This window comes from Delphinapterus leucas, chromosome 5 (assembly GCF_059928025.1).
Source record: "Delphinapterus leucas isolate spDelLeu-1000000601 "Yukka" chromosome 5, BTC_Dleu_Yukka2, whole genome shotgun sequence".
In the NCBI taxonomy this organism is placed as follows: Eukaryota; Metazoa; Chordata; class Mammalia; order Artiodactyla; family Monodontidae; genus Delphinapterus; species Delphinapterus leucas.
In genome coordinates, this window is record NC_143133.1 from 650,276 (window position 1) to 676,215 (window position 25,940).

Sequence of the window (25,940 nt, forward strand, 5' to 3'; positions counted from 1 at the left end):
CTGGTGGCGCAGTGGTTCAGAGTCCACCTGCCGATGCAGGGGACACAGGTTCGTGCCCCGGTCCGGGAAGATCCCACATGCCGCGGAGCGGCTGGGCCCGTGAGCCATGGCCGCTGAGCCTGTGTGTCCGGAGCCTGTGCTCCGCAACGGGAGAGGCCACAACAGTGAGAGGCCCACGTACCGCAAAAAAAAAAAAAAAAAAAAAAAAAAAAAAAATTATGTATTGATTATATGTTAATATGGTAATATATTTGATCTATTGGGTTAAATATAGGTCACTAGGGTTAATTTTACTCTTTAAAAAAAACTTTTTTAATGTGGCAACCAGAAAACTTAAAATTTACACATATAGCTCACATTTATTTCCGTTGGACAGTGCTGACCTATACCAATTTTAAAATAAGACCTGGATCATGTATTTATTTTATCCAACTCAGAAGCCACATTGTTAAAGTGATATTTTATCAGTGTTACAATGATATAACATCAGTTCCAACCTCTGATGTCTTTGAAATCAGAAAAGTTATGCACACTTATGAATATATTTTGATATTAACTCAAACACGCAAGGTAGAAGGTAGTTATTTGCCTTTATTAATATTTTTAAACAAGTTTCTTAGCTATGAAGAAGTCTTTAAGGTACTTTATTTGGAAAATTCCAACTGAGATAAAGATTAGTGTTTGTGCAAAGGCCCACCATAAAACGTTGCTGTTTGTATCTTCACTGGTCATTCGAAATTCTTCTTCACGGTCCTACGCAGAAGAGAAATAGGCAGGTTAAGTTTCTTAAGGTACTTCATGCATGAATTTGAGGGGAAGGTGCTGTATGCATTCAAGGTACTTAATGTCACCCAGGTAATCTCTTATGCCAAAGTGCAGTATCATTTTCTAAGCCAAGGGGTGTTGTTAGTCAAAGACAAGGAAGAAGAGTCATCCTTATAAAACACACTTTTGTGTTTTGGCGTAAAGTATCAGGTATTTGATCTATTACTTTATATGTTTTATTTGTTACCATCAAACAAAGTGAACATTACCTAATTGACAGATGTTCATCATTCAGGTTCTTACTTTACTTTAAGCTGGGCACTGTGCTCATTTTATTTTCCAGATAAAGAAACAGAAGCTCAGAGACGACAGAAGGTTAGTGAGTGGGGGGGGGGGGCAGATTTGAGCCCACGTCTGACCAGGGTCCACTGAACACAGTGACCCAGGAAACACATAATGTCACAAGAACAAAATGGTGATTTAGAAAGTGGGCACACTGAGACGCTGCGGCCATGTGGGGTGTGTTTGGAAACGCTTATTGATTCATTCTGTAAGCTCACACCCCAAGGCGAGTGAGCCACGGTCCCCTTCCTAGAGGAGCTCATGGTCCAGCGAACGGTGAAAGAGCACTGTCCCCACATCCCCTGCATGTCCACGCAGTCCTAGCTCAGAGGAGGCCCGGGGAACAGGCAGCTTACTCTTTCCTTGGTTCGAGGGCTTCGTGGAGAATTACGTACTGGGCAGGAAGAGGGAGCATAAGCTGAATAGGCAGACTGACCCTTCGGTAGTTTTGTTCTTTGACTATTTGCTCCATTTGCTCAATTAGATGTTCAAGCTTGAAGCTAACTTCATTAACTTTGTCCTTTGCTTGAGCAATGGCTGCATCAAGGTCATGTTCTCCAACTCGAATATCTAAGTGGATCCGCTGTGCAAACAGTAAAAAGGAAGAAACATGTTTTTAACGTGGCTCACTCTTTTTCTTTGCTTTTTCCCTCCTTATGTCCTCCCATTCCTTCCTTTTTCTCCACTCTTCCTTTTTGAGAGCAAACACTACTTCATTCTCGAGCTCTCTATTTTTCTTCACCGCCACTCTGTTCCCTGTTATACCCAGTAGTCTTCCTTTGTAATAATAATGCATTGAACAGTACCTGCTGACCTGAAAGAGTACTTATACTAACAATAGACTGTTAGGCAGGAGCCTTTGCCCCTGAGAGAATTTGATTTACTCAGGAGAATGTTCTTTACATATAACTAAATTTCTGATGCTAAAGTACAAATTCTCTTCATCTGTTCTCAGCACGTTTAGAAAATAGCCAATCACCATCTACCATGTGAGAGTTTTATTTATTGGAATTCCATTATTAATTCACCCTTCAGCCTTCAATTGTTTTCAAGCCTGAATAATCACAGTTCCCTTAAGCTTCCCTCCCAGTTCTCATTTTTCAGGCCCTTTAATCAACTCCGTGGCTCTCCTTTGAACCCCTTCCAAGCTCTCCAGCTCCCTCTTTGGCTGCTGTGCTGAGATCTGGGTATAATGGTCTGCATATCATTGTCGCGCCTGAATAGTGCTGACGCTGCTCGTCAACAAGTACAGGGAGGCACATACTTACCAGCTTACTCCCTCCAAATGACACAAGCCTCGTAGAATTAGATTCTAAGCAAATGATGTGTTCGCCAGGTGAATGTGAAGTGAAATAGAATGTTCCTTGTGGGCCATATAACTTTGACAGTAATACCTAGGATTGAGGATTTCCATAGGTTAAATTTCTTATTCTCTACTTTCCATTAAAAAAAAATCATCCCCATGTAATCTAGTGAAAATTGTGCACTTCTTAAAGAAGAAATCAAGTGGCCAATAACATGAAAAATACTCAGTCTTGCTGGTAATCAAAAAAATACAAACCACAGTAAGATAGTCCTTGTTGGTTTTCAGATTGGCAAAGACTTAAAAGTACCTGGGGCGGGGATAGTATGGAGAAATACTATTTCTAGACACTGTTTTGGGAATGTAAGTTGAACACCCGTTTCAGAGAGTGCTTTGGCCAAGCGTATAAAACCATTCACCCAGCAGTGCTACATATAGAAATTTAGCCTATAGGAATGCCCAAATGGACAGTTATATGTAAAAGGATATTCAGTGTGATGTTATTTATTTAAAAATTTGTGTTTTGAAATAACTAATACCTTTTAGTGTGGATTGATTAAATTTAGGCAAAGCCAAATGAAGAAGTGCTAGGTAGCAGTAAAAGAGACTATTACACCCGTATCTATACTAAAGGTGTCCACAATATTCAGGGATAGTCTGTATAGAATCCTATTTTTGTAAAAAGTATCGTTTGTAAAACTACACGTGCTTAGAAGAAGATTCTAAAGAATATATACCAAGTTATTAGGCAGTTATATTTGTTGGGGAACTTTGACTTTTCTGCTTAGTACATTTCTATATTGTTTGGCATTTTAAAAACAGGTGTAGGACTTCAAGTCTGGCATATAAGGAGCTTGGAAGTTGTCCCCCTGTCTTAACAAGTAAAAAGCTGCATAGAAAGAAAATCAGTTCTTAGATCTGTCAGAGAATTGAGGTCACAGGGTGAACTGCTGCCACCAAAATGGGAGAGGCAAATGCAAAGAGTCCCAGCTTAGCCAGTACGTGCCACCAAAATGGGAGAGGCGAGCAAATGCAAAGAGTCCCAGCTCAGCCAGTACGTGCCACCAAAATGGGAGAGGCGAGCAAATGCAAAGAGTCCCAGCTCAGCCAGTACGTGCCACCAAAATGGGAGAGGCGAGCAAATACAAAGAGTCCCAGCTTAGCCTGAGCACAAACCTCTGTGGGAACCAGCACGGGCTCCTTTTACCCAGCACATCACGTCCAGCTTTCAACAACAACAGAAAAATAATAAGACATACTCAAAGGCAAAAAATGCAGTTTGAAGAGACAAAACGAGCCTCAAAACCAGATTCAGATATGGCCGGGATATTGGAATGATCATATAAGGAATTTAGAAAACCTATGATTAATAGTCCATGGTCTCTAATGGAAAAAGTAGACAACATGCAAGAACAAATGGGTAGTGTGAGTAGAAAGATCAAAATTCTGTGAAAGAATAAAAAGAAATGTCAGAGATCAAAGACACTGTAGCAGAAATAAAGAGTGTAGGCTCCTTAGTACACTGGACAGGACTGAGGAAAGACTCTCTGAGCTTGAGGATACGTCAACAGAAACTTTCAAAACTACAAAGCAAAAACAGACTGGGGGAAAAAAGGAACAATATCCAAGGACTACAGGACAACTGTTAAAGGTGTAACATACACATAATGGGAATACCAGAAGGAGAAGAAAGAGAAAGCAACAGAAGAAATATTTAAATAAAGACCGAGAATTTCAGATTAGTGTCAGACACCAAGCCACAGAGCTGGGAAGCCCAGAGAACACCAAGCAGGATAAATGCCAATAAAACTACACCTAGGCATATCATATTAAAACTGCAAATATCAAAGATAGAGAGGAAATCTAGAAAGAAGCCTTATTTATAGAGGAGCAAAGCTAAGAATTACACCCGACTTCTCCTCAGAAACCATGCAGGCAAGGAGAGAGTAAACATTTAATGTGTTGAGAGAAAAAAACTCACCAACCTAGAATTCTGTATCCTGCAGAATTCTCCTTCAAAAGTAAAAGAGAAAGATTTTCTCAAACAAAAGTTGAGGGAATTTGTCCCTGATAGACCTGTCTTACAAGGAATGTCAAAAGTTATTCAGAGAGAAGGATAATGATATTGGTCAGAAACTCGGATCTACGTGAAGATTGGAAAGCATTAGAGAAGGAATAAGTGAAGGTAAAATTAAAACTTTTATTTTTCTTATTAACTGAGTTAATAGATACGTCTTTCAAAATAATAGCAACGTATTTGATGATTATAGTTTATATATAAATGAAATTAGCACCAGCAAAGATGCAAGGGATGGGAGATAAGAATTAGGATTACTTTGTTATTATAAAGTACTTGTACTACCTGTGAAGTGATATGGTGATATTCAAAAGTGGACTTGGAGTAGTTGTATATTGCAAACTCTAGGGCAACCACCGACAAAAAGTTAAAAGAAGTATAATTGGTAACTATGAAAGGAGATAAAATGGAATCGTAAAATAATTAAAACCACAAGAGACAGAAAAAGAGTGGAAAACAAAAATAGGAACAATTAACAAGGGTGATAACTAGAAAACTAATAAATATGATGAATATTAACTCAGCTATATCAACAGTCACTTTGAATGTCAGTGGTCTGAATGCACCAATTAAAACATTGTCAGAGTGGATCCAAAAAAAAAAAACCAAAACCCCAACTATGTATTGTCTACAAGAACCCCTCTTTAAATATAAAGACGCGTATATATTAAAAGTTAAGGGATGGAGGGACTTTCCTTGTGGTCCAGTGGTTAAGACTTTGCCTTCCAATGCAGGAGGTGCGGGTTGGATCCCTTGGTTGGGGAACTAAGATCCCACATCATGGCCAAAAATCCAAAACGTAACAGATTTAATAAAGACTAAAAATGGTCTACATCAAAAAAATCTTTAATTAAAAAAAAAAGGGACGGAGAAAGATGTATATGTCAACTTTCAGCTAACCTTAATCAAAAGAAAGCTGGAATAGTTATATTAACTTCAGACAGAGTAGACTTCAAAACAAGGAAAATTATCAGAGATAATTACATAATGGACCATAGTAATAAATAGGTCATTTCTCCAAGAAGACAAACCTTAATGTGTATGCATCTAACACCAGAGTGTCAAAATACATGAAGCAAAAACTGATAGAACTGCAAGGATAAATAGAAGAATTTAGTATTATAGTTGGAGACTTGGATACTCCTCTATCAGAAGTGGGCAGATCCAGCAGCAGATCGGTAAGGACACAGTTGAACTCAATGGCACCATCAACCAACTGGATATAATCAATATCTGTAGACTACTTCATCCAACAAGGCAGAATACACATTCTTCTCAAGCTCACATGGAACACTCACCAAGATAGACCACATTCTGGGCCATAAAACACACCTTAACACATTTAAAATAATAGAAACCATACAATGTATGCTCTTAGACCATAATGGAATTAAAGTAGAAATCAATAACAAAAAGATAGCTGGAAAGTCCCCAAATATTCAGAGATTAAACAGCATACCTCTAAGTAACACATGAGTCAAGGAAGAAATCTCAAGAGAAACTAATAGTATTTTGAATTGGAAGAGAATTCTGGGAAGATGGTGGAATAGGAAGCACCAGGAATCTGTCTCTAGGCAACAATTACACTGGAAGAATCTGTTTGATGGAACTGTTTTCGAACTCTGGAGTCTATTGAAGGCTTGCAACTTCCAGGGAAAGACTTGGATGGTAAATTGTGGTTAATTTTGGTCAATATCAGCTCTTAGAACAGTAGCAGCTACCTACCTCCCACCCCCCACCCCCCTGCCAGCCACATGGCAGGCAGCTGCACAGGTGTTCCTGGAGCAGCTTGCATGCATCTTTTAGAAGCCAGGGTAGGCAAAAAGGACCCTGTCCTCCAAATGTCAGGGGTTTTTGATGTCATCATATAGAAGGGATTCTCAATAACATTAACAGAAGATTTCTCATCAGAAACTTTGGAGACCAGAGGCAGTGGGCGGATACATTCAAAGTGCTTAAAAAACCCCAAACAACCAGAAAAAGCCAACAAGCACGTGAAAAGATGCTCAACTTCACTGATCATTAGGGAAATGCAAATCAAAACTACAGTGAGGCACTACCTCACACACATTAGAATGGCTGCTATACAACAAGCAAAAAAACGTACTGGCAAGGATGTGGAAAAATTTCAACCCTTGTGCATTGTTGGTGGGAATGTAAAATGGTGCAGCTGCTGTGGAAAACATTATGGTGGCTCCTCAAAAATATGAAAATAGAATTATCATATGATCCAGTAATTCCACTTCTGGATATATACCCCAAAGAATGCAAAGCAGGGTATCAGGATATCTGTGCCCCCATGTTCACGGCAGCAGTGTTCACAATAGCTAAGATGTGGAAGCAGCACACGTGTCCACTGACAGACGGATGAAGAAGCAACATGTGGTCCATACATACGGTGGAATATGATTCAGCCTTGAAAAGGAAGCAGATTCTGACACATGCTACAACATGGATGGACGCTGTGGAAATTATGCTTACTGAAGAAAACCAATCACAAAAAGACAAACACTGTATGATCCAACCTATATGAGGTATTTAGAGTAGTTCGTCCTAGGGCAGTTACTGTTTAATGAGTGCAGAGTTTCAGTTTTACAAGATTAAAGAGTTATGAGGATGTTGATTATACAACATCGAGAATAGATGTAATCCCACTGAATTGTGCACTTAAGATGATGAATTCCATGTGTATTTTACCACAATTTAAAAATCTCAAAAAATATTTTGAACTAAATTAAAATGAAAATACAAGTTAATCAAAACTTGGGGGATACAGTGAGAAGCATTTACAGAGAAATTTATAACATTGAACGCATATATTAAAAAGAAAGAAAGGTCTAAAATTAATCATCTAAGCCTAGGAAACTAGAACAAGAAGAGCAACTAAATCCAAAATCAGCATAAGAAGAGAAATAAGATCCGTGCTGATAAAAGCTAATGCAGAAATCAATGAGAACAGGAGATAGGCAGAGAAAACCAGCAAAACAGAAAGCTGGTCCTCTGCAAAGATCAGTAAACCTCTAGGGAGGCTAACTAAGAAAAAAAGAAGACCCAGGTTAATAACATCAGAAATGAAAGAGGAGGCTTACTACAGGTCTCACGGACATCAATGGGGTAGTAGAGGAATACGATGAACAGCTCTGTGCTCACAAACGTGGTAACCTGGATGAAATAGACCAATTCCTTGAAAGGCGCAATTTGTGAAAACTCACACAAAAATAAATAGACAGTCTGGATAGGCTGATATCTAGTAAAGAAATTGAATTGATAATAACTTTCCAAGCAGAAAGCACCAGGCCAAGATGGGTTCACTGGTGAATTCTACCAAAGATTTAAGTAGGAAATCAGACCAATTCTCTACAATCTCTTCCAGAAGTAGAGAGAATACTTTCTAAATCATTTTCTGAGGCCATCATTAGCCTAATACCAAAACCAGAGAAAGACACAAGAAAACTATGGACCATTATCTCTCATGGACATAGATACAAATATCCTCAACAAAATATTAGCAAATTGAATCCAACAATGTATAAAAAGAATCACGCACCATGGCCAAATCAGATTTATTCCAGATATGCAAGGCTAGTTCAACATTTTAAAATCAATTAATGTAATTCATCACATCAACAAGTTAAAGAAGATCACTTGATCATAACAATAGGTGCAGAAAAGGCATTTGACAAGATCCACCATCCATTCATGGCAAAAACTCTCAGCAAACTGAGAATAGGGGAACTTTGTCAATTTGATTTTAAAGATCTATAAAAACCTTACAGCTAACATACTTCATAGTGAAAAACTAGAGGCTTTCCCACTATGATCAGAAACAAGGCTAGGATTTCCTCTCTCACTATTCCTTTTCTTTTTTATTATTTATTTATTTTATTTTTGGCTGTTTTTGGGTCTTAGTTGTGGCATGTGTGATCTTCATTGCGGCACATGGCCTCCTCTCTAGTTGTGGCATGCGGGCTTCAGAGTGCGTGGGCTCAGTAGTTGTGGCACTCGGGCTCCAGGGTGCATGGGCTCTAGTTGTGGCATGCGGGCTCACTAGTTGTGGCACACAGGCTTAGTTGCATGTGGGATCTTATTTCCCCAACTGAACCTGCATCCCCTGCATTGGAAGGTGGATTTGTAACCACTGGACCACCAGGGAAGTCCCTCACTATTCCTTTTCAACATCATACTTCAATTCCTAGCTAATGCAGTAAGAGAAGAAAAGAAAACAAATGGTATACAGGTTGGGAAGGAAGAAATAAAGCTGTGTTTGTTCACAGATAACAGGATTGTCTATGTAGAAAATTCAAAATAATAAAACTTACTGGAACTAATAAGTGATTATAGCAGGGTTGCAGGATACAAGGTTAATATGTTAATCAGCTTCTCTGTATCAGCAGTGAACCAAGTGGAACGTGAAATCAAAAACAATACCGTTTACATTAGCATCTCCCCAAATGAAATGCTTAGGTATAAATAAAACAAAGTATGTTTAAGAGATATATGAGAAAAACTAAAAAACTGTAATGAAAGGAATCAAAGAAGATACATGGAGAGATATTCTGTGTTCATGCCAGGAAGACTCGATATTGTGAAAAAGTCAGTTCCTCCCAACTTAATCTATAGATTTGAGACAATCCCAGTCAGAGTGTCCGCAGGTTATTTTGTGAATATCTTCAGGCTGATTCTAAAGTTTCTATGGAGAGGCAAAAGATCCAGAATAGCCAACACAATATTGAAGGATAAGAATAAAGTCAGGGGACTGACATTCCTGATTTCAAGACTTACTATAACTGTGTAGCACAGGGAACTCTACTTAATGCACTGTGGTGACCTAGATGGGAAGGAAATCCAAAAAAGAGGAGCTATATGTGTATGTAGAGCTGATCCATTTTGCTGTATATTCGAAACTAACACAACATTGTAAAGCAACTACACTCCAATAAAAGTTAATTTAAAAAAAGACTTACTATAATGCTACAGTAGCCAAGATAGTGTGGTATTGGTGAAAGAGCAGACAAAGAGATCAATGAATCAGAGAGCCCAGAGACAGACCCACGCAAATATAGACCCACTGATCTTTGACAAAGGAGCAAAGGCAATACCATGGAAAAAGGTAGTCTTTCCAACAAATAGTGCTGGAACAACTGGACATCCATATGCAAAGAAATGAATGTAGACACAGACCTTACACTTTTTACAAAAATTAACTTAAAATGGAGCATAGGTCTAAATGTAAAATGCAAAACTATAAAACTATTAGAAGGTAACATAGAAAGTCTAGAAGACCGTGGATTTAGTTATGACTTTTTAGGTACAACACCAAGAGCACGATCCATGAAAGAAAGAATTGAGAAGCTGGACTTCATTAAAATTAAACTTCATTAAACATTTGACATTAATGTTTAACATTGAACGTTGAATTTCATTAGAATTAAAAACTACTCTGCAGAAGAGAGAGCTGTCTGTCTCTCTGTCAAGAGGATGAAAAGACAGGCCACAGACTGGGAGAAACTATTTGTAAAAGACGTATCTGATAAAGTACTGTTATCCAAAATATACAAAGAATTCTGAAAACAACAAGAAACTGAACAAATTAATTGAAAAATGGACAAAAGATCTGAACAGACAACTCACCAAAGAAGACATATAGATGGCAGATAAGCACATGAAAAGATGCTCCCCATCGTATGTCATTAGGGAACTGCAGATTAAAAACAACGAGATACTTCACACCTATGGGAATGGCAGAAATCCAGAACACTGATAACACTAAATGCTGGCGAGGATGTGGAGCAACAGGAACGCTTGTCACTGCCGGTGGGAACGCAGAACGGTGTTCCCATTTGGGAGACGGTTTGGTGGTTTCTTACAAAACGAAACATACTTCTACGTACAGTTCTGCAGTCGTACTATTTATTTACCCAAATAAGATGGAAACTTATGTCCACATGAAAACCTGCACACAAATGTTTACAGCAGCTTTATTTATAATAGCCAAAATTTGGAAGCTACTAAGATGTCCCACTGCATGTGAATGGATCAGTAAACCATGGTATACATCCTGACAACGGAATATTGTTCAGTGCTAAAAAGAAATGAGCTATCAAGCCATGAAAAGACACGGAGGAAACTTAAGCGCGTGTTCCTAAGTGAAAGAGGCCGCTCTGAAAAGGCTGCCTGCTGTATGACTCCAGCTGTATGCCATTTTGGATAAGTCAAAACTGTGGAGACAGTAAAAGGATCGGTGGTTGCCAAAGGTTAGGGAGCGGGGAGGGATGAATAGACGGGCTCCAGATTTTTATGGGAGTGAAACTACTCCGTTGATACTATGATGATGGATACGTGTCATCACACATTTGTCAAATCCATAGAACGCACAACGCCAAGAAGGAATCCTAATGTGAACCGTGGGCTTTGAATGACTGTGATGTGTCAGCGCAGGTCATCCGCTGTAACAGCTGTGCCATTCCAGGCCTGCTAGTGGAAGAGGCTCTGTTCACATGGGGGCAGAGGACATACGGGAACTCTGTACTTCATGCAGAATTCTGCTGTGAACCTAAAACTGCTCAAGAACATAGTCTGTTAAATCACTTTAAAAACAGGCATGTATTACACATGGAAAAATGCAACCAAGGTTCTTTTTTTAAATCTTTCAGTTTTGATTTGGAGAAAATTAAAGGATCTTGCCATGTACTTAATTTCACTTTACAGAGTGTTGATAGGGAAACTTTGTTAAATAAAACTGCACTCAGGAATCAGATTTTGCATTTGATTTCTAATTTTTTATGAATAACTGAGTACTCTTCCCTGGAAAAATATGCAGTGATGGCTCATCGCCTGTTAAATTCCATTTCTGAGCCTTGGTGTTGGGTCAGGGTTCTACATAGTCTGCTTGCAGTGAATATCCACGCCAGCAAACATGTTAGTCAGCAATGCCCGGTAGTTTGGTGTGTTGGAAAAAGACATGCTTGAATTTAGGCCTCAGTGTTCGCACTTGCTGCTGATGTGATCTTGTGTGAGTCATTTTACCTCTCAGGACCACGGTTTTCTCTTTTACAAAATGGAATAGGAATATTGGACACGGAATAAGCGACAATGGAATACAAAACGCATCGTTTGAATGGTGCCTGTATATTGACATTGTCTGCCCTGCCTACCCTACCAGCCATGTTACCCCTTGGCCTGCCAGTCACCTGCCGTAGGAAGGGACACGTGTTCAGGTTAGCATCCGAGAGTACCCTGCGTCCAGGCACATCGACCTGGGTAGGAGCAGTCCGAGTCCTTGGCGGGGTGCTGTTCAGGATCTTCAAAGAGGATCTTAGCTTGTTAGGAATGTTAAACCAGAGCTGTGTCTGGTCCTCTTAACTTCCAGAGGGAGAGAGCCTTCCTGAAAATCAGGCCTTCGGGGTGAGAATTTTCTCTCTCTCCTAGGCCCGTGGCAAATATCTGTTGAATGTTTGCAGAATGAAAACACTTCTCCTCCCATCTAGAAGGGGGTATTGTTTCGAGTAAATGTATTTTTTGGAGAATGAAACAGCTCTGTCTTAAAAACAGTGAACAGGTTTTTCTGTGAAGCTGTTTTGTCCAACTAAAATTTGGGTTCTGGGTTTAACAAGCTATGGAGACATTTCCAGATCAGTCATGAAAGGTTACGGGGAAGGACAGCAGAGAATTCTGTTTTGGTTTAACTGGGCAGGAAGTGAAGGAGGTGGGGGTGTCAGGAGCAGAGGGTAGCTGTACGAGAATTAGGAAAATGGCCCCAGTGGAACTGTTGTCAGGGAGGTGCCTGGTGTACCAGGAGAAGGCTGCTACAGCGGGCAGGAATCAGGTGTCCGGTCCAGTTGGAATGGAGTCTCCTGGCCTCCACGTGAGTGGGGGCGTCACAGTGTCTGGCTTGAGCGCAGCCCTCATGAGGACAGGAAATTGGGCCCGTCTACATCAAGTACCCTCTCCTTGCCAGCTGGAGAGATGCCTGTCTGTTCTGTGAGGCTCTGCTCCACCACCATCCTGCTACGTCATGAGCACATCCCCAGGACAGCGAGTCCAAAGGGAAGTAGTTCCTGCAGTCACGTTGGAATTATTGGACGGAGCAGGTCACAGTCCCTTGAGCTGGCACGGTGGGGACAACATCTGCTGCGACCGTTGGACAGAGGAGAAAATGGAGGGCTAAAGCAGCCAAGTCACCACTCGAGGTTCAGCTTGTAGATGACCATCTGCACTCACACCTGGCTCCGACCCCAAGATCCACATTCTTTCCCTTTGACCGTGGTGCCTTTTCTACTCTGCAGCTCCCAGTGAGGAGGCGCCCCGTGAGGCCAGACAGACCCAGAGGCAGCATTCCTACAGAAACCCCACCAGACGGGAGGAGGGAGAGGCGGCCTACCCGACCCTCGTGTCTGGGTGAGGCTGCGGCACCTGCAGAGCAGGTGAAGCCTGGCCCTGCACGACCAGAGGGAGGCACTGGCCCTGTGGGTTCCCTCTGCCCAGCAAGACCAACAAAACCTCAGGATGGTGAGTGCGAGGCCTGCCCTTTGTACTGTTTCTACCTCGTGTGTTAAGGAGTCTCTATTCCTCAGCTGGACTGTAGGCTCGTTGAAGGCAGGCATCTGTGTCTTGGTGCAGTGCCTCTGTCAGGGCTGCACATGTTAAAAATGAAATGCTGGATAGTGAGCGCTGTGTGGAGATGTAAAGTTTGTGGGTGTACGTGAGACATGACTTCTTAGAAAATAAAAAGTTTCAGTAGCAAGACAAAAAGTGTGTTTTACCTCATCATTGTAAGTTGTAACAGTCACAAACATTCCCAAACCAGGAGCAGATTCAAGGAACTCGTGTCTGCCCAAGTCCCACTGTTGTATCTTGAAAGTCCCTGTTTCAAAAATATAAGACATTTATTTTTATTTATTTTTTGAAAGTCTTTATTAAATTTGTTACAATATTGCTTCTGCCTTATGTTTTGCTTTTTTGGCCACGAGGCACGTGGGAATCTTAGTTCCCTGACCAGGGATCGAACCCGCACCCCCTGCATTGGAAGGCAAAGTCTTAACCACTGGACCACCAGGGAAGTCCCTAAGACATTTATTATAAAATAAGTTAAGAAGTAGTTATATATGATCACTGATAAATGAATTTTTCAAATTACCCAAATCACAAAATACTGTTATTTTGAACAGCTTGTATCTTGGTGATTAGCTTATGTAGCAGAGAAGGAAGATTCTGCAATATAGAGTTCTTGGTTCTGTTCTCACTCTTGTTTATAAGTCGCTTCACCACTGCAAACCTCAGCATTCTGTTCAGAGAAATGGGCGTAATACACATCGCTCCTAAGCCTCCGAGTTGTGAGGACTGTTGAAAATAATAAAAAGCAGCCTATGAAAGCTTTGCACCTGGAAGGTAAAATTCCTGTGGGTCAGGCCTGAGAGGCCTTCCCAGCATCTCCGCCACAGATCTCCTGCCTTCCACTTCTTCCTCCTGTAGCTTAACCTACTTGCTTCTGGCAGAGTTCCTTCCTAAAGAACAGGTGTATTCATATCGCATCCTTCCTTTTGCTGCATCCAGATGTTCCTGCTAAAGTTCGCATCACTGGGAGAGTCTCCCACTTGATCCCTTTAGGGTGTGATAAGTGTCATGTGGCTTAACTTCCCCCTTGTGCCCTTGAAAGTTAAGTGGGGAATGAAAAAAGGGCTAACGTTTATTGAAAGTAGCTAACAATACCTGATGTGCCAGGTGCTGTCCTAAGCCCTTAATCTGCATCAGTTTACGTAATGTGCTCTGAGGATAGAGCGTGGACTCGAGAAACGCAGGGGATGGGGCGCCAACCCTCCAAGCAGTTGGAAATCCACGTGTAACTTATAGGTGGCCCTCCATATCTGTGGTTCCATATGCCCCAATTTAGGCAGCCGTGAATCATGTAGTGGTGTAGTATTTACTATTGCGAAAATCCCACGTGTAAGTGGACCTGCACAGTTCAAACCTGTTTTGTTCAAGGGTCAACTGTATTTTTACAGTTGACAGGTCATTTGACAGGTGTATAACAGATACCTCCCAAGGGGATAGCACTGTTTTAGGAGCTGAGGACACAGTGAACAAAATAGACAACGTCTTCGTTCCCATTGAGAAACATACAACTAGTAAATATATAACGTTGAGGATGTTATATATGCTACAAGAAGAAGCAACAGACAGGGTGGGAGTGGTAGGGGACTTGGAAGCATTATGTGGGGAAGTCAGGGAAGGCTTCTCTGACATTTGAGCAAAGACCTGAAAGGATAGGGGAGTAAAAATATATCCGCTTTTATAATATTTGTTTATCACATATATGCAGATTACATCCATATCTATCTATACATCACATTCAGTGCTAATTGTGTGCCAAGCACCGTTCTAAGAAACTTACACATGTAATCTGGATTTTCATGACAACAGCGCTATGTAGGTAGCTAATATTTTATGACGATTTTACATGTGATGACACCGAAGCATAAAGTAATTTGCCCAAGGTCACGTACCTAGCAAGTAGCAGAGTCAAGATTCAATCTAGGCAGTGTAGTGCCTTTTTCCTTACTACCTCGTGATGCTCCCTCCACTGGTGAAAGATCGTCCCATGCAGGAGGACATGCAAAGGTCCTGGGGCAGGAGAATGCTTGGAGTGTTCAAGGAACAGCAGAGTGCTGGAGTGAAGTTAACAGGAAGAAAATCACAGGAGATGAGGCTGAAGGGGTAACGGGCCAGATCGTGGATGGTCTACAAATCCTTTTTAAAATTTTGGGGAAAGGCTTCGTTGGTGGCACAGTGGTTAAGAATCTGCCTGCCAATGCAGGGGACATGGGTTCGAGCCCTGGTCCGGGAAGATCCCACATGCTGTGGAGCAACTAAGCCCGAGCACCACAACTACTGAGCCTGTGCGCTAGAGCCTGCAAGCCACAACTACTGAGCCCGCGTGCTACAACTACGGAAGCTCGTGTGCCTAGAGCCCGTGCTCCGCAACAAAAGAAGCCACTGCAATGAGAAGCCCGCGCTCCGCAGCAAAGAGTAGCCCCCGCTCGCCGCAACTAGAGAAAGCCCGTGCGCAGCAACAAAGACCCAACACAGACAAAAATAAATAAAATTTAAAAAAAGACCCTATTCCCCCCCGCAAAAAAAAATTGGGGGGAAGCAGTTGGGCGGGTGAGTGAAATGATGTGGCTTTCATTTAAACATTTTTTTTCGCATGGAGTAAGGAATGAAGAAGGATAGGAGTGGAAGAAGGGAGGCTGTCGTCATAGTCTAGGTGGCTTGGACCAGGTGCTAGCGGCAGAGGTTGTAAAAAGTGTTGGATTCTGTATTGTCCCTATTTTACAAGGCGGAAACTGAGTGTCAGAGTCACAGCCCAAAGTCACACAGTGAATAAGCTGTAGGGGCAGAATTAGATCCGAGGTGGTTTGATCCCGAAGCCCAGAACCACACTGACTCCCTGGGAGGCAGAGGGAGATGCATCCCTGACGGGAACCTCACCCTGGACACGACTGCACGGGCAGCCCTGGGGAGAGAACGGGTTTCCTGGGACGGGCGGGCGGCAACGCCCCTGAGCCCTGCCTGCACTTGAGAGTGGCTTCAGTTCAGGCCTCACTGAGCAGTCCTGGTTGTCTTGTCTCCACAAGTTTGTTAACTCTGTATAGTGTACATTATAGACTGTTTAGAATGTTCCAGCTGAAGAGGATCTTTAAGAAAGGTGTCATTGGTGATACCAGAAAAGATGGGAGTAAAGCCCATTCCACCCTATTTCTCCCGCTAATTACAACTAAAAACCCTGCGCAAAATGTCTAAAGCAGCCATCAGAAGACTCTGAAAGGTGGAGAAAAGAAGGTGACTGCCAAGGACTCAAAGTGTGACTCAGCTGTGAGTTCCCTGTTTGTCCCCCACCCCCATATCCTGGCCTGGGTGCTGGAGCAAACAGCAGTCCCCACCAAACTGAAAGAGAGGCAGGGAGGAGGAAAGAAAACCCGCTCAGGAGAAGTCTGCTCTCTCGTGCAAAAGGATCTGGAATAGGGTGACCCAACAGGATGGAACCCCTTTGACTATACCCGCCCTACTCCAGACGAACACTGTGAAAGAAACGGCACCCTCTCCACGGGCTGCTTCATGTGGGGACTGGGGTGAAGACCTGTGGAGATGCCTGGCCTGCACTTAGTGAAGGACAGTGAAGAGGCAGAGATGGGGAGGGTGACAGAGAGGCGGGAGCTGGAGAGGCGATCTTTAAATCTGTGTATGGGTGTCCTGGGCACACCCCTAAGCAGCCTATACATGAGACCAACCAGAATAAGTACAGCAGAAACTGAGAATCCAACCATGGTGTGGAAAACACCCAGGTTTCAGATTGGCCCCTGGGTAGTACGCAAGCAGGGTAGGCCAGAATAGTAGTGCAGAGTCTCAGAAAAATAAGGTTAGGATGTGTGATCTGAAACTAAATGGGTTGACTACTTGTTAGAATAGAATATTTGAATAGGAACCAGAGTTATAATACTCAAAATGTCCAGGATACATTACAAAATTACACACCATGTCAAGAACCAAGAAAGCCTCAACTTGAATGAGAAAAGACAGCTAGTAGACACACCAAAATGACATAGACATTGAAATTATCTGACAAGAATTTTAAAGTCGTCATAAAAATGCATCAACAAGGAGTTTGAACACCCTTAAATGGAAAAGTAGAAAGTCTCAGAAAAAGAATAGAGATATAAAAAGAAATAAATGGACACATTAGAACAGGAAAAATATAATATTTGAAATTGAAAAATAACCAAATGGACTCAATAAAAGAATAGAGACGACAGAGGAAAGAGTCAGTGAACTTGAAACTAGATCAATGGAGACTTCCCTGGTGGTCCAGTGACTAAGACTCCCCGCGTCCACTGCAGGGGGCGTGGGTTCCATTCCTGGTCGGAGAACTAAGATCCCACATGCCGCATGGCATGGCCAAAACAACAACAAAGAAAACCACAAACAAACAAAAAACTATAGATCAATGGAAGTAATCAAATCTGGTCAATGGAGAGAAAATAGATTAAAAAAAAAAAAAAAACAGTCTTACGAACCTGTGGGACAATAATCAAAGGTCTATAATTTGCGAGTCCCCGAAGAAAGGAGAAAGCGTGTAAGGCTGAGTAAACACTGGAGGAAATGATGGCTAAAGACTTCCCAAACTGGGGGAAAGAGATGAAAGAGATAAGCCTACATACTCAAGAAGCTAAGCGAACCCTACAAGGCCAGACTCCCCCAAATCTACCACTGGATACATCATGATTAAATTTCTCAAAACCAAAGGAGGGGGAACCTATGAAAAATAGCCGGAGAGAAACACTGCATTACTGATGGGGAAAAACAATTTCAGTAACAGCAGACTTCTCATCAGAAACATGGAGGCCAGAAGGAAGGGGCACATTCCCAAGTGTTGAAAGAAAAAGAATTGTCAAATCTATATCCACCAAAAATACCCTTCAGAATGAAGGCAAAATATTCTTAAGCTCAAGGAAAACTAAGGATTTTTTTCACTTGAACACCTACTGTAAAACAATTGCTAAAGGAACTTCTGCAGACAGAAAGAGAACAGTAAGACGGAAACTTGGAATAGCAGGAATGAAGGGAGAACAATGGGGAAGTCAACACCGGGGAAACCACAATAGAGGATTCTCTTCCCCTTAAAAAAAAAAAGCTGTTTGACAGTTGAAGGTAAAAAAAAAAAAATTCAACATTGCCTGATGGTGTTCTCAAAGTATGTAGACATAATATTTACAACAACTATGTTACAGGGTGGGGGGCAGAGGGATTTACATGGTCATAAGGTTTCTATATTCCTCTCGATATGGTAAAATACTGATCCTTGTAGACTGTGGTAAGTATGTGTATTGTAATCCCTAGAGCAACCACTAACAAAAACTATACAAAGAGATACGATGAAAAATACTATAGATAACACAGAATGGATTACAAAACATTCAAGTGACCCACAGGGAGGTACAAAATAGAAAATGGGAACAAAACCCAAAGGGAGCAAATAGAAAACAAATAATAAAACAGCAGACCTAAATCCTGACCTATCAATAATTACATTACAAGCAAATGGTATAAACGGAGATAAGACAAAGGTTGTCAGAATGGATTTTTAAAAAAATGAACCAACTATTCAGTCTTTGAGAAAATCACTTTGGGTATAATGCTGTAGGTAAGTTAAAAGGATAGAAAAGACATCATTACGACAGTCAAAAGAAAGCTCACGTGGCTCTATAAATATCAGATAAAGTAGACTCCACAGCAAAGGAAATGACCAAGGACGGAGCGGGGCCTTAACGTAATGATAAAGGGGTCAATTCAGTATGAAGACATAACCATCCTAAATGCATCAACAGTTTCAAAACACATGAAGTAAAACTGCTGAAAGGAGACGTGGACGAGTCCACCCCACGGGTCGTCAGCGCTCCTTGGCCGTGGACAGGGCTGGTGGACGTGGGAGAGCTGACTTGCACCGTCCACCAGCAGGGCCTGGCTTGGCACGTTTGGGATGGCCCCCAAACAGCAGGGTACACATTTCTTTTCAAGCGTACGTGGAACTTTCACCAAGTTAGGCCACAAAGCCCTAAACCTGATGCGGCACCTTTGCTGAAGCAGCCGAACGTCCTGGAGAAAAGCACACAGCCAGGCAGGCGGACAGCCGCCTGGAAATGCCCGCGTGGGTTCCCGTCCTCCGAGACGACGGTCTCCTCGGGAGCCTCTTCCAGCGCCTCGCCCGTCCGGGGCTTGCCTTGCCCACGTGGACGCACTCAGCGTCTCCGTCCTTCACCACGAGCACCCTCACCCCGGCAGCTCACCGCCCTCTGCCTCCCCTCCCTGTCCTCTAGGGCTCTGCGCTTGTCGCTCTCCCCACACTCACCCTCCGCCCTCTTCTTGTCCGCGTGCCAACTGTCCCAGTGCCGACCCCCCGCCGCATTTATTCTGGGAGGGGCTGGAGTCTGTGGACGTACGGCATCTTCCTCTGTGGGCCTCCTGGGCCCGGACTGAGCGAGGGCAGAGCTCGCTGAGGATTTGTGCGTGCTCCATAACGGATTTTGAACGGATGCGCACCCTTGGCCCCTGGTTACAGCGCCGGTGTTCCTGGCCCAGAGGAAGGTGTTACGCCCTATGGCTACCACCAGGTGGCAGAAGAGTAGCACTGCTCGCGGGTGAATGGGCCCGGCGGTCCTCCCAGCGTGGACAGGACAGCCCATGTGACGGGCGCCCAGAGCGGGCCAGGCTGCCTCACGTGTTTCTCATCAGGATGACAACGGTGTATACCACTTGGGGTGTGAAGACCCAGTTAGTATTGGTAAACGGCTTAACGCAGCGCTTATCACGTTGTAAGCGCTATGCAAGCACTTGATGAATTATTCCTTACGTTATTATTGGGCTTTTGATGTCAACGCCCATTAGGGCCTACAACCCTGGAAAGTCGGTATAATAATACCCACCTTTGCAGACGAGGCTACGGGACTTGTCTAACGCCACCCAGAAAATAAAAGGCTGAGCCCGGATGAAAACTCCGCAGGCTCGGTTCCCAACTCAGCGCTCGGCCCCTCATCACAAACTCCACCCCGGCTCTGCACGCAGCCCCAGGCTGTGTGGCGCGTGTTAAACCCCAGGTGTAGTTCTGGCAGAACTTCTGTGCTGATCTAGCTCCCCAGGGGCCCTTCCTCCTGGGGGCTCCACTCAGTGACCCTGGGTGGGAGCTATTGGGTGCCAGGCATGAGCCGCGTGCCACAGGAGGCCACCTGCCTCCCTGGGACCCTGTGTGCGCCCCATTCAGGCACTCAGCTCGTCCTGCGACCCCTGAGGCGGCTCGCTCTTCTGCTCCGGCCTGTGAGTCCTTGAGCCTGGAACTGAGGGCCATCTGAGCTGATACTAGAAAAGTAAAATGCATCTCTTGTAGGAATTTTAGAAAGTAAAAATCCCCTCCAGAAGTCTTTGGTATTCAGTATTATCCTTCTAACCTTTTTTCCCTGTAAGTACACATCGTATATTTTATAAAAAAATGAAATCATACTGTACATCTCTGATTTGGTTTTTCCACCCAATTTTTTCGTGACCATGTTTCTATGTCCTTAAATGTTCTTCTGTAACCTAATTGAGGTCTATTCAGAGAGCTGAAGAAAGATCCAGTGTCGTCTGTCCAGTGCTGAGCACAGAGCTCTACAGACAAACTGGCCACGCAGTGTCTGAGGAACGAGAGAAGGAACTGGGATGGGCCGCCTGACAGGAGGGGGTTCAAAGCCAGCTCATCCTGTTGACCCGGGTGCAACGTGGGCATAGAAAGCAGTTGCTTCCAAGAGTCGCTGTGAATACAGAGTGGCCTCTTCCAGGTGTTCCAGGCTCCCCGAGCACCTTGGCTTCCCTCTGACCCGTGAGCCTTTCTGAGATCCTTCCTGTGTGGAGGGAGTGCAGGAGGTGACGTGTCACTGACGGGACGTGAGCACACACTTCCTACGCCACACACGCCATCAGGGTACAGTCAATGAGTAATTGCCACCAACTCACCAGCCAGAACATTGCTGACGCCCCAGACACCCCGCGCCCTCACCACCCGTCCCCGGAGGCCGCCAGCCCCCTGGCTTGTGAAGACACAGCGTTTTTGTGTCTTTGTACTTTATATAGTGCGTGTCCTCCTGTGAACACCGTCAGCGTGTGTTGGGGGTCTGTCCGTGTCACAAGTGGCGGAGACCGTCCCTTGTTGCTGCTGCCGAGTGCCTCGTTATGTGAACGGTCGGCTTTCTCTTCCATCTGTCCGTGGATGGGCACCGGGCGGGCCTGGTTTGGGCCATCTTGGGTCGCACCTCTCGAAGATTCTCGTGCAGCTGAGCACGTGTGTGCATTTCTGTTGGGCATGTGGACTGGGCCTGTGTTCATCTTCGGGGGGGCACCATTTTGGGGGTGAAGTCTGGAGCGGGGGTGGCGGTGCACACCTACCGGCACACTCGGTTTTCTCACTCGTGGGTGCGTGGCAGCGTCTCATGGGCTTTGTGTTGCCTGGCGGGCACGGAGTCAAGCGCCTTTCCCCCCGCTCCTGGCTGTTTGCGTTCCGCCTCCTGTGAAGTGTGTGCTGCTCTTCAGCTCGCGTCTCCCTCCCATGGATGGTCCCCTCCACGCTGGTCCCTTCCGTGCAGAGGTGTGCATCTTAGTTGCACACTCGTTCTGGGTGTCAAAGTTGTGTCACCAAGGAGAGGCCGGACATGCAGACACGTCTCCCGAACCCGTGTCCGTAGAATCCGCGGGTGTCTGCAGACGGAGGGCCTGGGGCAGGCGGGGCGTCCAGAGACGTTGGTGCCGCTGAGACGGCAGAAAGAGCGGCCGTGACTCTCGTGGCTTGTGCGCCCCGAGGCTGGAGCGGGGCCTGGGAGGGGTTCAGAGCGTCAGAGGCGGCGTGTGGGGTGGGGCCCGGCCGCCAGCTCCTTTGCTGGGAGGTGGGAAAACTCTGGGGGGCTTCTTAGCCAACTACTTTTTAACTTTTTAAAATTGTGGTAAAACATATATAACAAAATTTAACATTGTAAACATTTTAAAGTGTGCAAATCGATGGCATTAAGGATGTTCACTTTGCTGTGCAGCCATCACCATCTGTCTCCAGAACTTCACCAAACAGAAACTCTGCACCCGTTTAAGCAAGAGCGGCCCTTCCCCTCCCTGTTTAGCTCCTGGTCACGTCACTCCTACTTTTTGGATTTTTGAATGTGACTCCTCTAGGGACCTCGTACAAGTGGAACCACACAGCATCTGTCCTGTTGCATGCTACAGTGGGTTCTGAATTTCATTTTTATTCATTTCACTCCTTTTCACGACTGAATAACATTCCACTGTGCCATGGACCGCATTTTGTTCATGCATCCATTTGTTGACGGACACGGGTCGCTGCCTTCTTTGGCTGTTGTGAATGATGCTGCCCAAACGAGGGGTCTGAGGGTCTGTCTGGGTCCCCAGCCTCACTCCCAGGTGTCCTCTCGGCGGTGGGGGCACTGGGTGGGCATCTGCAGTGCTGGCTCACGTTCCCGAGCTCCCCGGGCTCAGTCTGAGCCTGGCCTCACCTGGAGGCTCGCCTCGCCTGGCCTCTCTCCCTCCTTCTCCTGGGGCACGCCCCCTTAATGAATCACTTGCGCTTGACTCCTTGGCTCGGGGTGGGGGGGCTTCAGCAGGCACCCAGCCCTTGACCCCCTGAGGTGTGGAGATGAGCGATGATCCTCGTTTAGCTTTGCTTCTTCCTCCTCCATCTCCTGGTCTTGCTGAAGGTTTGCACTCTGAAGAAAAAGAACTACAGAACCCTGGAGACTTCGGCCGAGTGCAAGGGTCATGTCCAAGGACCCTGTGAAAGGGAGCGACCAGGAGCAAGACTTCATTGCTTCTGAATTCTACTTCTTTTCCTTTTAATGAACAGCCTCCCACACAGGATCACTGTGCTCCACGGCACTTCTCGCCTTCTCTCAGCACCTGCTTTCTATAAGAACTGACAGCCTTGTTTAAAAAGTGTCTCCGCACTTACCTGGTGGCGCAGTGGTTGAGAATCCGCCTGCCAACACAGGGGACACGGGTCGAGCCCTGGTCTGGGAAGATCCCACATGCCACGGAGCAACTAAGCCCGTGCGCCACAACTACTGAGCCCACGTGCTGCGTCTACTGGAGCCCATGTGCCTAGAGCCAGTGTTCCGCAGCAAGAGAAGCCACCGTAATGAGAAGCCTGCACACTGCAACGAAGAGTAGCCCCCGCTCGCCGCAACTAGAGGAAGCCTGTGCACAGCAATGAAGACCCAATGCAGCAAAAAATAAATAAATGAATTTATATTTTAAAAAAGTGTTTCCAAGGATCAGCAAGTAGGTGGTTGTAAAGCTCGTCGGGCCGGCGGCGGTCACTTACCCCACAGCCCCCCAGAGCTCCCTCGTCCCTCTCCTCCTAAAAACCTCGCCCCCTGTGTTCATTCAAAACAACCTGGAATTTATCATTAAAGAGCATTACTAAGAGGAACTAAGAGATACAGTATAAAAGTACACAACATATTTGACTTTGAAGTTTCCAAGCAAATTTACAGAGCAAGGATTTCTAGTCCTGCGCTTGGCTGCAGTGCCCTGCACTGGCATGGTTCACAGGTGCACAGGTGGGTTTGTCTCCCTTTCAGCCTCCAGCAGAGGGATTCCAGGCTCTCCTCTGCTTCTCAGGAATTTCCTTTCTTTCAGGGAGGGGTTGGAGCCAGAATCAGGGCCACACCTGCTTCTCTGGTACCTTCGGACAGACCCTGGGAGGCCGAGTTGACAGGTTGGAAACAGAGTCCAAGAGGCTGGGAGAAAGTGGGACGCACGCCTGCAGCTGGTCTGGGCTGCCAGGTGCTCCAGGCAGGTGCTGCCTCCAGCTCATAGATAAGGGGACGAGGCTCAAAGTCGCCACCAAGCTGCTGGCAATGACGGCGATGGCCGGCACACCTCTGTCCTCCTGTGGTGCCCTGCGCGGCCTCCACCTGGGGAAGGCGGCAGCCTACTTTTAGTCCCGAGGAGCAAAAACACGCTTTTAGGTAGATTTGACTAAATGACTGGCTCTGAGGTCATCTCTCTTGGACGTTCGAGACGGTGTGTTTCATCGGACTTCATAGGAACTCAGAGATGTGAAGAGAAAAGGCATAGCTGCCGTGTACTTTTCCTAGACTTGGGCCACCAGGCATGGTCTCAGGTCCCTACAGATCCACAGAAATTTTAACATTTGTTTTTCCATTTTAATGGTGATCTAAACATTAAATATAGCATATTCTGGATTGACACTTCTTAACCAGGCAGGGTTTGACACATGCATTTATGATCAAGTATCACTAAGTGAAAGTCAGGGATTTGACAGGCAGTGAAGGTTTAGTGATAGTTCAGTGAGACAGGAGTGGAAACAGAGTTATTTGGGGTGCAGGCAGCCTAAGCGCGGAGAGCCCACAGCGGTCGGGAATGTATTCACGCTCAGAGCAGATGGGCTGAGCTAAGGTCCTGGCTGTAGACTTAGGGGCTTGCAGCACGCAGTGAACAAAAAGAGAGTAAATGTGCAGTGAAATGTTTTACAAAAAGGACTTTTAAAGGAAATGTTTAAGAATTGTGTCGAGGGGATGCTATTATAGCATTTGGCACATGTAAGTAGCAGGCTGATGACTAAATCAGCCTCTGGAAGCTGAAGTTCAGAAGACACGCTGACTTCTGCAGCTTTGTCTTGTGTTCCTGGACCCGTCTAGAGACCTCACTTATCCTTTGAGAATTCAACCACAATTAGCATGATTAACGGCATCAGAGATGGTTTTACTTAAGGTAACCTGACAACTGGAAAAACAAATCAAGCTTGGATCCTGTGGTCTTGTGTTTGGGTTTCCTGTTTTACGAATTATGCAATTCCCTCTTAAGGCTGTTTTCAAGCCAGTTCTGCATAATTTGCTAATGTGTCTCAAGAGAAAAGCGCACAGCTTGAAGCTCTCTGCCAAAGAGCATACACGTCAAGAGGATAGCACATCCAATAAAGATGTTAGAAACAAAAGAGGTTAGCACGACACCACCGTAAGATGACATCTTGAGTTCAACGTTCAACAGAGTTCATCTAACCCACCTGTTATCAAGGTGTCACTTGGAATGTCTTCTATTATGCATTTCTCCTCTCTTTCCCCTACGTGGAAATAAAAAGCAGTTGAAAGTGAAAAACAAAAACTCAAAAGAAATGTTAACAATTGCATTTCTGTTGCTTTTGCCACCTCTGGTTCTACTTCTTTTGAAATGGATCAGTTGCAGGTGATACTGCTTACCGAGTGCTTACATTTCATTGGATAGCTTTGTAAATTGATTTTTGTGAGAAGTGACATATGGTGGCTACACTTGGGCAGGTGATTGCAGCAGGTCCCAGAGAACAAGATAAAAGACGCCTGAACCCTGGGACCTTGCCAAGCGTGATGACATCAGAATTCCTTTGGATCGGTTCCTTTTAAGGATTTTGAAATGTTCCAATGGAATGAAAGACAAAGTGAGGCCAAGGGACAAGCCATGGACACCCCGAAGCGCCGCACCCAGCAGAGGCCCAGAGATGGCCTGAGCTGTGCGGGAGTGACCAAACGCAAATGGCCATTCTCTGGTGCTTCCACTGCTTGGCGGGAGGTGGGGGGAGGAGGGAGTGAAGGCTGCTTCCGGGGGGGCGGGGAGAGACACGCAAGTCCGCCGGGCCTGGGAAGGGGTGAGAGCTGGAGTCTAACAGAGTCCTCACCCCAAACGACTCTCTGAGTCTCCGTTTTCTCATTAAAAAAAAAACAGTTAAAGTCGCCCAGTGTGATTTATTATGTTCTTTCAGCTCTGGCATGCAATGTTTTCTTTTTAAACCTTTTATTTTGAAATATTTATAGACTCACAAAAAGTTGCAGAAATCGTACCCATCACCCAGATCCCCACAGCGGTAACATCTTA

At 44.6% G+C, this 25,940-nt stretch overlaps 1 protein-coding gene across 1 annotated transcript; it reads right to left on the minus strand.

Annotated features, from left to right (window-relative positions):
• Window positions 1–436: 436 nt before the first annotated feature.
• LOC111164830 (transmembrane emp24 domain-containing protein 11) lies at window positions 437–25,402 on the minus strand. The gene is made up of 5 exons (XM_089911386.1): window positions 25,099–25,402; window positions 13,250–13,350; window positions 2,376–2,501; window positions 1,544–1,690; window positions 437–753 (listed from the first exon to the last, which is right to left on the minus strand). The coding sequence occupies exons 1-5, from the start codon at window positions 25,220–25,222 to the stop codon at window positions 604–606; spliced, it is 648 nt and encodes a 215-aa protein (XP_089767512.1). The 5' UTR covers window positions 25,223–25,402; the 3' UTR covers window positions 437–603.
• Window positions 25,403–25,940: the final 538 nt, after the last annotated feature.

Excerpts from the sequence above, each read along its gene's own strand:
- LOC111164830 (XM_089911386.1), bottom strand. The coding sequence starts at position 25,222 with ATGCAATTGTTAACATTTCTTTTGAGTTTTTGTTTTTCACTTTCAACT. Across the intron at positions 13,351-25,098 it reads AAGTGACACCTTGATAACAG|GGACTTTCAAGATACAACAG; the intron begins GTGGGTTAGATG and ends TTTTTGAAACAG. Across the intron at positions 2,502-13,249 it reads TTACAACTTACAATGATGAG|GTATTACTGTCAAAGTTATA; the intron begins GTAAAACACACT and ends CCTCAATCCTAG.